The 14,862-nt window shown below is 46.1% G+C and overlaps 1 protein-coding gene across 1 annotated transcript in view; it reads left to right on the top strand.

Annotated features, from left to right (window-relative positions):
* LOC146822669 (uncharacterized) overlaps positions 1-7,104 on the top strand; it is a 344,571-nt gene extending 337,467 nt beyond the window's left edge. Inside the window, exon 8 of the mRNA XM_085606260.1 lies at positions 6,929-7,104. Within this exon, the coding sequence (XP_085462386.1) occupies positions 6,929-7,104 (176 nt within the window). The remainder of the gene's footprint in view (positions 1-6,928) is intronic.
* The last annotated feature ends 7,758 nt before the right edge of the window (positions 7,105-14,862 follow it).

The raw sequence follows: 14,862 nt of genomic DNA, 5'->3' as shown, positions 1-14,862 counted from the left end.
TGGCTATTCAGTTCGGGCTGGACTGTTCCCATAAGGCACAGGGTCAAGACTGATTTGCATATAGCTGGGTGTGAACTGAGGTGGCGAAGTGAGCTAAAGAATAATGATGGAGTCAAACCCAGATCTGTGACTGGGGTTGAGTGTCTGAAAAGTTTCAGCGCTCCTTCCATCATCTCCTTGTGTTTGCTTTGTTCGCCCTAAGTTGGCAGGGTATGCCCAGAGACGTCGGTCCCATGCTCACTTTGCCACTGGATACCACTGGATTCAAGCTAGCCTGTCTGATGAAGAGTGTTACCCAGAAACCGGTCCCAGAATGCTTTTTCCGGTTCAGGGAAGACCTGGCTTGGCAATTCGGGCTGGACTGTTCCCATGAGGCACAGGGGCAAGACTGATTTGCATATAGCTGGGTCTGAACTGAGGTGGTGAAGTGAGCTAAAGAATGATGATGGATTCAACCCAGATCTGTGACTGGGGGTGAGTGTCTGAAAAGTTTCAGTGCTCCGTCCATCATCTCCTTGTGTTTGCTTTGTTCGCCCTAAGTTGGCAGGGTATGCCCAGACGTGGGTCCCTTGTTCACTTTGCCACTGGATTCAAGCTACCCTGGCTGATGAAGGGTGTTACCCAGAAACCGGTCCCAGGATGCTTGTTTCCGGTTCAGGGAAGACCTGGCTTGGCAGTTCAGGCTGGACTGTTCCAATGAGCACAGGGTCAAGACTGATTTGCATATAGCTGGGTCTGAACTGAGGTGGTGAAGTGAGCTAAAGAATGATGATGGATTCAAATCCAGATCTGTGTCTGGGGGTGAGTGTCTGAAAAGTTTCAGCGCTCCGTCCATCATCTCCTTGTGTTTGCTTTGTTCATGCTAAGTTGGTAGGGTATGCCCAGACGTGGGTCTGTTGCTCACTTTGAAACTGGATTCACCTAGCTGATGAAGGGTGTTACCCAGAAACTGGTCCCAGGATGCTTGTTTCCAGTTCAGGGAAGACCTGGCTTGGCAGTTTGGGCTGGACTGTTCCCATGAGGCACAGGGTCAAGACTGATTTGCATATAGCTGGGCCTGAACAGAGGTGGCGAAGTGAGCTAAAGAATGATGACGGATTCAACCCAGATCTGTGACTGGGGGTGCGTGTCTGAAAAGTTTCAGCGCTCTGTCCATCATCTCCTTGTGTTTACCTGCATTTCACCACATATTTGATTGTGTGATGCCACTTCCTTCTGGATACCTTGGTCAAGAAAACATACAGCACTCACACAGGAGAAACCATGCTGACCACTTTCAGCCTAACCCTAGGCACTCACAGGTATTTGGCTCACAATATAGACTTTCAGTATCACACACAGGGACTGCACAGTCATACCCTCCCTGAAAATAGGGAGCTCGACCACCTACCACACTGGCAAGTGAGCAGCAGACTGGTAGTTAAGTGAACAAGGTCCTGTGAGTTAGTGTGGGGACTATATCCCTTAAAAGCTTCACTGTTTTACTAGTGCTCAGTCTAATCTGTACTCTATGAGGAGGAGTTGTCGATTTGTTCTAGTTCTGCACCAGAGCCGAGGCTGCAACCATACCTAGCACAGTGGAGAAGAGGCACACCTCCCTCACCCTCACCCACCAGATTGGTGACTCTACAGTGGTAACACAGCATCTGTTGCTCAGTTACTGTTTCATATGGAGTCCAACAAGACTGGCCTGTCGACGTCTTCGTGCCATCTCAAGTCATAAGTGTGGCTGCAGAGAAAGCTGCACTTTGGTGGCTCAAGTCAGCCTAGTGCTGATCTTTCCAACCCTTGGGTGAAGTCCTGCATCTAGATGATCTCATCCCACCCTCCACAATGAAAGCTCTCCTATCCTACCTCACTCTTTGAGCATATCTCTAGAACCTCCCACAGTGTGGCGCTTCTGCTTGACGGTTCCTGATATTGACATGAAAATAAGAATAATATACTCGTAACTGATTTTAACTTTAAACTGTAGCCCTCAACTGTGGGCTCTCAAAAAAACAGTCCCTTGCAACCCCCATCACCAATATTAATCCTTATGCCTGCAGGTGCTATGGACAAAACTCCTGTCCTGGTATCCATGTCCTTCACTCCTTCTTTGGAACTTCTGAAAGATTTACCAGCACTCTAAAGCCATGGGAAGGTCCTCAAATATTCTTCCATTGGGAAAATATCCCTACTATAAAAAGTAACTTGAGGTACAAGATGCAGTCATTTTAAGTGCAGGTAGAGGCTGCAAGCTCTCACCAGGGCCCCCCACAAATGCATGCTGATGTTAACTCGAGATAATCCTGAAAGAATGTACCTCCTTTCTCCACCTAATCCTTGATTTGGGCTTCTACTTACATGGATAGAGGGTCGTATTGTATTGCTATATGCTGCTTCGGGCCCCTCCTCGTTGCTTACCTAGTGAGCTGCCAGGTCTCCTGTACTGCTGATCCGTGGAGTGTTTCTGGCAGCTTGCTACTGAGCTTCTTCGGCTGGCTGTGTGGACTGCGCCTCACTTTAGGATGGCCGCCTCGAAACCAAGCACTGAGGCAGCGGCATAACGAAACTTGAGGGGGCCTCCCTGTAAAGTACATGGAGGGGCCTCCTTGCTCCAAACCCACTCAGGAGCTCTCAGGCCAAGGGCCCGGGATAAGTGCCAGAGGGGGCCCCAGCACTGATGGGGCTTATGTTGTGCCACTGCACTGAGGCCCTTACCTTACTTGGGTTCAAGACCACATAGCCGTTTTCAGGCAAAGCTTCTAGCGTCAGCTCATGGAGCGGAGCATGCTGAAAGCTGTAGAGTGTATCTGCCCCTTTGCTACTTTGGAATGCAGCTCCATAGTGCTATCTTTGACAAGCTTACAAAGTGGAAGAAGCCCTGTTTGACAGAAGCAGTTCTGTGGTCTTCGAATGAGCTAGCAAATAGTAGACCCCTAAATGTTTCCAAGAGCAGAACTGGGAACCTCAAATGGTGAATTTGCAGGGGGACATGGCTAGATGGAGTAAACTACCCTTGACAATCTGAGGCAGGGCAGCCATCCTCAAAACTATAACCCTTCCAAAACCCCTTTTCCGATACCGGAATCCTTCTTTGTTTGGCTACATAGGGAGGTCCGATGACTACTATGGGAAGGTGAGGCCCCTAGGATTGTGTGGGGAATGCTCTACCACTCAGTGTGTAAAGGTGAGATTGCTTCTCCCATATCCTGGCATACTATTGGGCTTCCAAGTAAGCAACTACGAGCATATGCCTCGTTGGGGGGGAGGGGAGATCACGCTGTGCACCTTGTGAGATGCTCCATGGAGGAGCCTTCTTGATGGCACTTTTTTATTTTTTTAATGGAGCAGGTAAATCTGGTCTATGGGCCTGTCTCAAGCAGAATTTGGTGGCTTGGGACAGGGCTATGGTGCATGTGGGTTGAAGGGAAGGGTGACTAAGGCCACACCTCACTGGGAAGGCAGCATGCTACACAAAGTCATGAAACTACAGGGCTTTGCCTGGTGGCATCTGATTGCATCTCCAACCTTGGGGATGTGATTGAAGGGGGGAATGGTGAAGCCCTGTGAGTGCTTGTGGGAGGACTATGAGGTAATGAGCATTCAATATTATAAATACACACAGCTTATACATTTCTTGATGGCCGAGGTGGTGGACTGGCCAGATCTCCTGGATGCATCCCTCCTAGAGAGCCACTTGGCTGGATGGCCTGCTTGGACTTGTCACAGTAACAGTCACTTACAAAGTGATCATAAACAATATGCCAGACAACCTCGGGAACCTCATGAGGCGATGGGAGTGATCCATGGGTGTGCCCGAATGCATCTCCAAGAGATGGTCATCGGGGCTCGTTTTCACTTGATACAGTTAAAAATTCTCCACACACTATGGGAATGCCAGGAAATCTGTCCATAAGGAGATGGCATACTTGGGGAACTGGGGAACATATTGGAAGAAGACATCCTGCTTAATTCACGCTTCATTCTCCTGAGAGTCCCAGGGATAGTGATTTACCCTGCAGGAAATAAGTATTTTGTTCCCAGGGCCTAGTGGTCACCAGGACAGATTTATCACAGGTCTGGAAGATGGAAATATTGTCCACCCAAAATCTCAGTGGATAACAGGGATGACATATGCATAGGACCAAAAAGTGGTATATGTGGTCAGAGGCTTTCATTAGAAATTCAATAAGATATGAAGCCGCTGGAGGATGCATTATGGACTGTGATCAGAAGACCCTTCAACAAACCCGGCTGAGGCCTCAGATAAGGGATTGTCATGGACAGAGCCTGGGGCTGGACACTGACACTAGAAACCCCCTCTGTGGCTGTCGTACTGTTAATCTCTCCCTTGGAGCCCCTCTCCTCTCTTCCTCCCCACTCCTGTCCAGTATAACTAAGTCAGAGGTAATGTCTTCTATGTGCTCACATTGGCATCATGTTTTACCTTCTCTACATGTTTGTTTATGTATAAAAGTGAAAATAAAAATACTTTTAAAAAAAAAGTCACCATTAGGCATCGCAATAATTATTCTCAGTCAGTGGTTTAGACCCAATCAGATATATAATAGAAATCAATCCAATATAAAGAGGATACCCACAGCTCAAAAGGTGAGACAATTAGATAGGCTGACCTTTCCAATTGATGCCATGATTCTTTGGGTTATGAAGAAACATGTGCTGGGCCTGATTTGCAAGATGCCATTTTTCACTAACTGACAATTCGGACCAGGAGTTCATCATTGAGTTTTATATAGAATGAGGTGAGGCTAGACATAAGCTTGATAAAAAAACACTACAAATAGGGAAGAAAGTTACAGGCAAAGTATCTCTGATCAAAAGCCATATTAGCAGACATTACACAAGTCACTTGGAGTGCGGACGCAGCTAAGCATGTTAATGAAGTAAAACCTTAGCTGCAATGGGATTTATGAGCGAACGATTTATCAGATTTAACTGCTCTTCATTAAAAGTCTGCCATAGCTAATTCTGAACCTCATATGCTGGCTGCCTCAGACCCTTCCACTCCCTGAACAGATTGCACTAAACATTAACAATTATATATTTCGATATATCTTCATGGAACAAAATGTGAGAAGGATTGGGCCTTGCTGAAACATCTCACCTTAAAACCAAATCCAGTCTTGAGGATACAGCCCAAGCTATGCAGACCGAGTTGGAGAATGAGGATTCAAAGACCAAAGCCTTGGCGTGGAAGTTAGAGGACTTGGAGAATCACTCTCAAAGATATAACATGAGTGTGTTGGGTATGCCAGAGGGCTCGGAAAGGATGATCTCAGAGGGTTTGAGTTATGCCTAGTTCATCAAGCCTATCCCAGAGTTTCAGACAGGGCCATCGACTACAAAACACAAAGGGCTCATAAAAATAAAAACTGGAAGCAGCAGGACCGTCCTCATGCTATTTTGATTTATATTGGTAATTTTACACCAGATTGCATGTCCAACTAATCCAGGTCGACTGGGCAACATTTATTTTTTTGGAAGTTCAGACTTTTGCAATGCAGCCCTGGTATGTCATTCACAATTACAGCAACTCATTGCACCTCTCCAGGAGGTAGGGGGCCAAGTGTTTCTGTAAGAACCAGCGAAGCCTAAAATTGTTTTTAAAAATAGAACTTATTGTTGTGCATCAATGTTTAAAGCATGTGGACTATTGACACAAAGGTAATGGGCCCCTGTCAGATGTTGAGTAGAAAGAATTTATTGCTACCTATCACAATAACTCTCACATTGCACAGATACTCTGGTTATGGGAAGTACAGGGAGTATTTGATTAATATTGACAAAATGTAAGTGCATTTTTTGTTGTTGTCTGGGTTTGGGTTGGTTTACTCCTCTGCTGCCTTTCCTTGCCCAAAGAATGTAGAAATGGGAAAATAAATTAGTATAATTCAGTTAATCAAGTTACCCATGCTTGTAAAGGAGAAAGAGGGGAATTCTGGGAGAGGTGTGGAGGGTTGTGGGTGCTTTGGGGATGGAAGGAGAAAACTTTGCATATTCTATATCTAGAACAAACTTTAAGGATTAAATATATGTATGAATGTAACTGTTGATACAGCGCAGGTTCTAATTAATAGTGATTGCTGCATTTTATCATGGAATATTAATGGTCTGTGGACAGCATCTAAACTTCGGAATGTTAAGTCAGAACTATTCTATATGAAGGCTGCCAATGAACGTCTCAAAAACACTCATCTGGTCAGAGCCAAAATGAAACAACTAAAGGCACTTGGGTATAAAAGCACAACATCAGTCAACGCTTCTCAAGGGCCTATGATACTGGCCTTTGTGGCTGGGTCAAGCTTAAAGGCTGCTGTGATAACCAGGGGTACTGGGTCATTGCATTTGTATGTAAAGATGACGGGGCATTTACTATATGTTCAGTTTATGGCCCTAATCATGACGATTCTTCAATATTTCACCTATTACTTATGGAATTATCTAGTTGGAAAGGTCCAATTATTATATGTGGAGATATGAACTTTACATCAAATCTCCTTATCGACGCCCTTAATTTCAGTAGTGGACAATGTATGCAGCAAACACACACAGCAACGTTACATCTGATGAATTCTCATGGCAGGATGGATGCTTGGCACCATTACCTAGATATTATTAATTTGCTCATACATATTTCTCTTGGCTGGATATGATTTGGGGTGATCAAAGTATTATCCCATATATTTCTATTCAAGTATTTCCTCTCATTTTTTCTTATCATAATTATGTTTCACAGTAACATTTATGTATAAAGCCAGTGGGTAAGCGGTGGACATTTCATGTTTCGCTTACCGCCGCTGACATTATTCTGAGCTTCACGTTTTTTCAACGTCTCGAAAGAGGATACATCATCGTTTTAACTCACAGCCACTGCAGAGAACCAGCAACTTGATATATTGTTCTTTGTTTTCCCCGTGGGCAGGTGTAACAATAGTTGGCCATGACGCAGAGGAACGAGCGCGTGTTTCTCCGTGTGAAAATGCTGGCTGTTATACGAGGAACATCACTTACACAGGAGCATCATTGGAGCAGCTCAAAGCCCTGACGGCAGCCTCTGAATCCTGTGAGCAGTTTGTGAAGGTATGCCAGGCGCGCTGATTGAAATGTTCCAAACGTAAGGAAAAACATGCCATGTGACTAGTGGCAAGGGACTAATCCATCTACCTAAAGAGGCGGGCAATGAGGGTTCTAGGAAAATTGCTTTCTCTGTTTTTCAAACATTACGCATAAAAACAATATTCTACAGCAAAATGTTATTTTTCATGCTGCCAATTTCATTTCTTTTTACACCCCGCTCTCCCAAAAAATCAGACTCCGCTCAGGGTTAAGAGGAACAAGAAGACAAAATAATGATCATTAATTAATAGGATAAAAGTCATTGCATTACATCCAGCCCACTTGGATAACGATTTTGTGCAGTTTTTTTTTAAGTTTAAAAAAAATAAGCTTATTAAGAGAAAAGTGGCAATGCATTAGAGTAGCACAAGGTCATTAAATAATGGGGAGGGGGAAGGCGAATAGAGAAAATAAACACATTGCTCATACGAACTTTTGTCACATTTTTGCAGTTAAGATGTGCATTTTTCAGTGATGTGTGCTGTAAAGAGAAATTATGTAAATGGTGCGCAGGGTAAGCTTATGTCCACCTAAGCTGCCACAACATTAAATAAATGTACATATTTCGTCAGTACCTACAGGGGTTTAGCTACCCTTGGTGCAGCATGGGCAGTGGCACTGGGGCCCAGAGCCCTGAGGGGCTATTGAACCCTGCCTATGCTGTATTTTACTACCCCAACAGCAGCCAAGGCGCCATTTTCTTTGCTTACATCAAGGCCCATGGCATCCTTGCTACACTACTGGTACATAAATGCACCCAATTGATTTGGTAGTACGTTTAAATCAGTGGAGTACTGGATCAGTTGAGGTATGGTGTAGATAACATACATATCTTGGTTATTACTGCGCCACTAAATTGATAAACATTCTGAGGAGAAAGGATGACAGCTGGAATTGCACAGACCCCTTGTTGGCGCCTGTGCGCTCCCACATTTCTATACGCCAATGCAAACTGGGGCCATGCACACCATTACAAATATAAAGCAGCCACCTTTAGCACAGGCACTAACTCTAAGTTAGTGCTTGATCTGGAGGCAAATATCCAAAAGTAATAAAAACATGAATTTATATAAGCAAAACAGGAGAAAGAAAAAGAAAAAGAAGAAAAAGAAAAAATACTGTTTCTTTGGCCCTTTTTGTTTATGATATAATGCAATTTTTTGTAATTTTAGATTACTTGTTTAGGATGCTCAGTATACTTTTCGTCCTGAAGATGACCATGGATTAACACCAAAGGTCGAAACGCCGTCGACGCTATTGTGGCCGCAACTATTGGAGGACACACTTTTTTGTCTATTGGAGTGTTATGAAAAATTGTGTAAACTCCCTTGTTATGTACTCATCTCCTTGTCTGCCACTGGTCTGGTCATGTATATGTTCTTATGTTATATGTACCAGCTTAACACACTGAGCTGTTTTATTGAATACATTTTGTATGTTTTTCTATTAGGGTCTCTTTCTCTTTTTTCTTTTTCTTTTTCTTTCTCCTGTTTTGCTTATATAAATTCATGTTTTTATTACTTTTCGATATTTGTTTTTGAATTGTACACTCTGAACCTTTTGTTTGGAATAATTATTGAATGCCCCTGGTTCAGGTGGTTTGGGCTTCCCCTGTGGTGGTTATGATCTGGAGGCAGACCACTAAAGAAAGCACCTAGCAGTGGTTGACTTGCAACTCCATGTTTTGTGGATGTAGCCCAGAAAGCCCCATTGAGTGATGAAGTTACATGCTATACTCAACTTCCTGTGGGCCTTCAGAGCCTCCCGCAGGGCACAGTGTGGCCTTATCCAGATTCAATCAATCAATCAATGACACTATGCGCAGTCCTAAACACTCAATGTTTGCGCTGGGTCACCCAAGTCTTCATTTGATGGGAATTAGTGACCCTAGCCTATTGAGAGGTGCAGTTCATGCGTGCATTCCCCTGTGTCAGGTCGTACTGGGAACCATAAGCAGCTCTGGCAAAAATGTTCAAACTAGTCCTGCCCCACAACTCTGTTTTTTTTTATCTCTATCGCGTTCAGTCTCTCTTCTTTCTCTTTTTGTCTCTTTACCTGGAGCCCCCTGGTGCCTTTTGTAATTACCTGACAGACTTGGAGCAAGTAACAGAGGCCCCAGCAGCCGCCCCCTGCCCTAGAAACCTGCCTCCAAAGGCTTCAGCCCAAATGGAAAATGCCCAGTGTTAAAATTGAGCAGGCCAAACATGGCCTGTGTCCCTTCCCCAAGTGCGTTCTGGCAGAGTGTTAAGTATATAACACTAAATGGGTGAGGTGGAGTTTGTAGCGACTATGAGAAAGGCAATTAGAGTGCATGCATAGACATAACTGCAATAGGAGGACTAATCAGTGCTAAATGTGAGCCAGTGGTTTCCGGTGCTCTGCACCGGCACTTAATTGCCGAAACCTGTACTTATGACAACTGCCACATGGTGGCGCTATTTGAATAATTTAAAGATGAGCAGAAAAGCTGTTGTTTGTTAATTCAATATACATTAAAAACAACTAATACGTGCATCCCCCATATAATAATAATAATAATAATAATAATAATAATAATAATAATAATAATACTTTATTTGGTATAAAAAAATACCATAAAAGTGCAGATCAAATACATCATAATATAAAAACAAAACAATCAACAGCTTAAAACAATACATATTCGATCCTTCCATGAGTGGGAACCCCTTATCACATGAGATTCAAATTAAAGACCAATGGAAGGCTAACATCACGGGCCACAAAGGTACATATAAAAAACATCAAAATTAAGAGAGGAACATATTAGTTTGACAGCTTAGAAGTGATATATATTCGCTCCCATCACAATTTGTTCATCTGGTACCTCTTGTGTTTCTGAGTCTGATGGCTGCCCTTAAAAAGTTTACAGTGCAGAACAGGGTCAGTGTGTCTGTAGACAATTTTAAAAATAACAGGGCCACCTTTGCATGTTTAAATCTAGAAGTCTTTAGAATACTTTTTAAAAACAAACTCCTAGGTAGTGAATAAAAAGGGCATAATAAAACAAAGTGAAGGGTATCCTGGGGAGACCGATGGTCACAGCCACATGGACCCATCAACTCTATAGACGTTGTGTATCCTGCCGGATCAGCTAGTATGTGGTGCAATAGATTGAGCCTAAACCTATATAGGAGATCCTGGTAGTTCAGTGGCAGCAAATTAACAGAGATGTTTAAGAATAACATGTGGTATTCAATATGTCAGCACTGATTTCCCACACTTTTTTAGCAGTGAAAATCTTTGGTGTATTGAAGTTTAAAAGTTTTATTAAGGTAAAGTAAGAAACACCATACAATGTATTAATCATAGTCAAGAACAGTAATATATTAACATTAGACGTGGAACTGAGAATGCAAAATGTTAAATAATTACATATACAGTGAATCATCGTAATAAAAATAATACATCTCATATGAAATACTATATACTACTTGCTTATTTTGTAAGGGTTTTATTTGGAAAAGGAGAGATATAATGAGGGAAGTGGTAAAAAGTTATTGGTACAATATTATGTACATAAGCCAAAGACGGTCAGCAAAAATTACAATGCGACTATGTGAAAATGAGTGTAAACATAAAATGTATAATAATGAATAAGTATCAACAAGCATAACCGAGAGTTCAAACATTCAAGGAGGTTTAAAAGTGTTAGCTCTGAAAATCTGTTTAGTCGTAGAGGGTGTAATAGCATGAGATAGAAATGATTTTTTTTGAAAATTCTTTTTATTGTCATTTAATTATATAAACGGACATTTATCACGTTTCACATAAATGGCTGCAACATATACGTAGCGGGGTAGACCATCATTGATTTCGAGATTACATTTACATCGTGGTTGGTGTGAGTATGGTCTGTGGTGTAGCAGGTCTGTGCCAGTTAAAGAAAAACTAGGGGGAGAACTGAACTGGGGAGTGCCATGGGGTTCTTAGTGTTGGGGTGAGGCGTATACTATGAGTTCGTTATTGCCTACTCCATCATGCAGCTACTATTCACCTAGGAGGGAGTGTGTGTGCTTGCTGATATGGATTGCTGTTGAGCGTTCCAGCTGGGGGGAGCTAGACCCGATGAATCCAAGGGGACCGTGGAGGATTGTGTAGGGGGGTCTCCTATCTCGGGAGCCTGTGCGGTGTGAGGTTGTGTGGTGCTGGGGGTATGTAAGTCAATGACTGGGGTCTCTAGAGTCTGGGACTGCCTAAATTGGTGCAGCAGTAGCGCCCATTCTAGGGAAATTGGGACCTTACGTATACCTTTGGCTTCTTCCTCCCTGATTGAGTCTTCCTCGGCCGCCGCCCATTTGAGAACCGCCCCCACCCATGCAGCGATCGGGGGACCTGATGGGGCCCGCCAGTGCATGGCTATACAGCGTTTGGCCAGTAGGTGGGCTAGGAAAACAAAGCGCACTGGTATTTTGTGTCGTTTCCTCCGTCCCAGAATGCCGAGTGCACAGCCCTCCCAAGTAGTCAGATGGGACAGCCCGGTGAGATCCCTGAGCGTCGCATGGATAAATGACCAGTAGGTCTGAATGCCCGGGCAGGTCCAGAACATGTGGGAGAAGGCTGCGTCTCCTGCCTGACAGCGAGGGCAAAGGAAGGTCGTGTCGGGGAAAAAGCGTTGAAGGCGTGCAGGCGTTAGGTATGCCCTATGTAGGATGTGAAATTGTATGTTCTTGAACCGAGCGTTCCTGGAAACTTTTTTAGGGAACTCTATCGCTCTGTCCCACTCGTTATCATGAAACGATCGCCCCGCTTCCTCCTCCCAGAGGGCCCGGAGAGATCCCAGCAGTGGGGGTGCCAGTTTCCTGATTGATTTGTATAGCCATGTGGTCAGATGACGACCCGGTCCCATTCGCAAGATTGAGTGTAGAACGGGGTGAGTGGGAGGTTCCCCTAGTGCGAGATCGGAGTATGGTCGGTAGCAGCCAAGGAGTTGTCGGTGAAGCAGGAACTGTCCAGGGGGTAGGCCATAGTCGCCCATAAGCTGTCGGTATGGCCGGAGCTGTCCCCCTTCAAACAGTGCCTCCGCTTCAGTAATGTCTCTAGACGTCCATTCCCGAAGCATGGTAGGAGTAAAGAACCCCCTATGTCTGGGCCAGCCGACTAGTGGCAGTAATGGTGTGTATGGGGGGCGATCTGTCGCCATGCGGCGTATACGCTGAATGCACTTCCGGGCTATATCTACTTGCAGGGGGTAGGTACGCGCAGGACGGAATCCTGGCAGAAGCAGACGACGTAGCTCCGGCATGGGTATACGACCCGTGATTGTATGTGTTTCGAGTGTATATCTGTCTGCCGTCCAATGTGAAAGCCACTGGAGCTGCGATGCTAGAAAGTAGGCTTCAAACGACGGCACACCAAGCCCCCCTTGTGTCGCGGGAAACTTCAGTTTTGCTAGCGCGATCCTATGCCGCCCCTTACCCCATATTAAAGAACTGAGGAGTGTATCCAAGTCCCTGAAGAAGGAGCGAGGTGGGATTACTGGGAGGTTAGTGAAATAATATAAAAGCCGCGGGACCAGAATCATCTTTGCCAAAGTCACCCGGCCTATTGGGGCCAGCGGAAGGTTCCGCCAGAATCCAATGGAGGACCGTATCCCCGCGAGCGCCCTGCAGTGGTTACCCTCATATAGGTCGACTGGGGAGTGATATAGACGAATCCCGAGGTATCAGGGGCCCTCTGCTGCCCACTGTAGTTTCCGGTTCCCGATCCAGACATCCTGAGAGGGGGCATCCGGGTGGAGGGCATATACCATCGACTTGTCCCAGTTCACTTGCAGGCCCGAGGCCTCCGTGAACTCCGTCAGAGTGGTCTCGAGTATGGTGAGATCCACCGTCACATCTCGCAGGTATATGAGGAGGTCGTCCGAGTACAGGGATACACAATGTGTAATGTCCGCTAGTGGAATACCCCAAGCTTGCCCGTCCCGGCGCAGCCGGATAGCCAAGGGCTCCAGCGCGAGCGCAAATAATAAGGGTGAGAGGGGGCACCCCTGCCGTGTGCCTCTGTGTATAGCGAATTCCGGGGAGATGTAGTGACCGAGACGGACTCGAGATGTGAGATCGGTGTAGAGGGGACGAGTGTAGGCTAAGAGCGTGGGACCCAGTCCCGCCCGTCTGAGGATGGCGAAGAGGAACTGCCATGTTAGGGTGTCAAACGCCTTCTCAAGGTCCAGAATTAGGCACGCCGCCCGCGGGTAGCAATCGCCCAGTTGGTCCTGGATATGAAAAAGGCGCCGGATATTGTGAGAGGTGTTCCTTCCCGGGACAAAACCACATTGATCAGGGTGGACCAGTGGCCGTATGAGTACCAGTCTCCAGTCTGCTAAAATTTTCCCCAAAATTTTGCAGTCCGCCGTAAGTAGTGTGATGGGGCGATAGGAGGCTAGGAGTTGGGGATCCCGGTCGGGTTTCGGGAATGTCACGATCACCGACGCTCTCATGGAACGGGGCAGTTTACCGAGCTTGAGTGCCGAGTCCAGCACTGCTGATAAGCGGGGAGTCAGCAAAGGGGCAAAGGTGGCATAGTATTCAAGTGGAAACCCGTCCAGGCCTGGGGCCTTACCACGGGCCAGAGCTCGTATTGCGCTTGTAATCTCAGTGGCTTGTATCGTGGCATCCAACCCCTTCCGGTCTGTAGCTGAAATCTGGGGGAGGGATAGAGGGTCGAGGAAGTGGTCGATGGCCTCTGGATCAAGAGAGGAGGGGGCAGTGTAGACTGCCGAATAATGGTGATAAAAGGCCTGGAGGATCCCATCCTGGGATTGTACCAAGGTGCCCCGGGAGTTTATAATCGCAGTGATGGGCCGGACCTCGGCATCTTGCTTGGCGAGCCATGCCAAGAGCGTGCCCGTTTTATCGCGGTCCCTGTGCATTCGGGTTGCATAAGACCGAAAGTTGTGGCGTCGAAGATCCACGCATGCCTCTTGATATGCCGATTTGGCTTGGGCGACTTGGGCCGCTGTTACCATCGACTGATCTGCCGCTTTCGTGGCCGTGGCCAGTCATTGTTCCGCCTTCCCTAAGGCTTGCTCCAAGGTACGTCTTATCCCTACTCTCTGCCGGATACATTCCCCGCGAGCTACCACCTTGAAGCTATCCCACTCGACCAGGGTCGATGATGCAGTCCCTGTGTTATGCATAAAGTACTCTGTAATGCTGCTTTGGTGTTCGTGCGTGAAAATCTGGTCTGTGAGGCATTCCCGTGCTAATCGCCATGTGGGGACCGGGGGTCGCGGAGGTCTCCATTGGAGACTAAGCAGGTGCGCATCGTGATCCGAAACGACTCTACCCAAGTAATCCGAGTGGCATATTTGCGGGAGGAGCGTTGCGGTGCAAAGGAATCGGTCAAGTCGAACTCGCAGGTCGTGCGGGATGGAGTGAAAAGAGTAAATACGGGCCTGAGGATGGTGTAATCTCCATGCGTCTGTAAGCGACCAGTGTGCGACCCATGCTTTAAAGCGCTCGATTTGTCTGAAGGCGGAGGAGTGCGGGAGCGGGTGATGCGACCGATCCAATAGTGGATCTAGGATACAGTTATAGTCCCCGCCTAGTATCCAGGGCACATGCGTGAATTGGGCTAGAGCGTTCGTGAGTCGGTCCCAAAATTTATCCTGATCGACATTCGGGGCATATATACTTCCCAAGAGGACCGCCCTCCCGTCCAAGAGTCCCTCCAGTAGAGCGAATCTGCCGTCTTCGTCCACCACCCGACTAAGTTCCCGGA

This window comes from Triturus cristatus, chromosome 5_2 (genome assembly GCF_964204655.1).
Source record: "Triturus cristatus chromosome 5_2, aTriCri1.1, whole genome shotgun sequence".
In the NCBI taxonomy this organism is placed as follows: Eukaryota; Metazoa; Chordata; class Amphibia; order Caudata; family Salamandridae; genus Triturus; species Triturus cristatus.
This window is presented reverse-complemented; position numbering and strand designations above follow the sequence as displayed.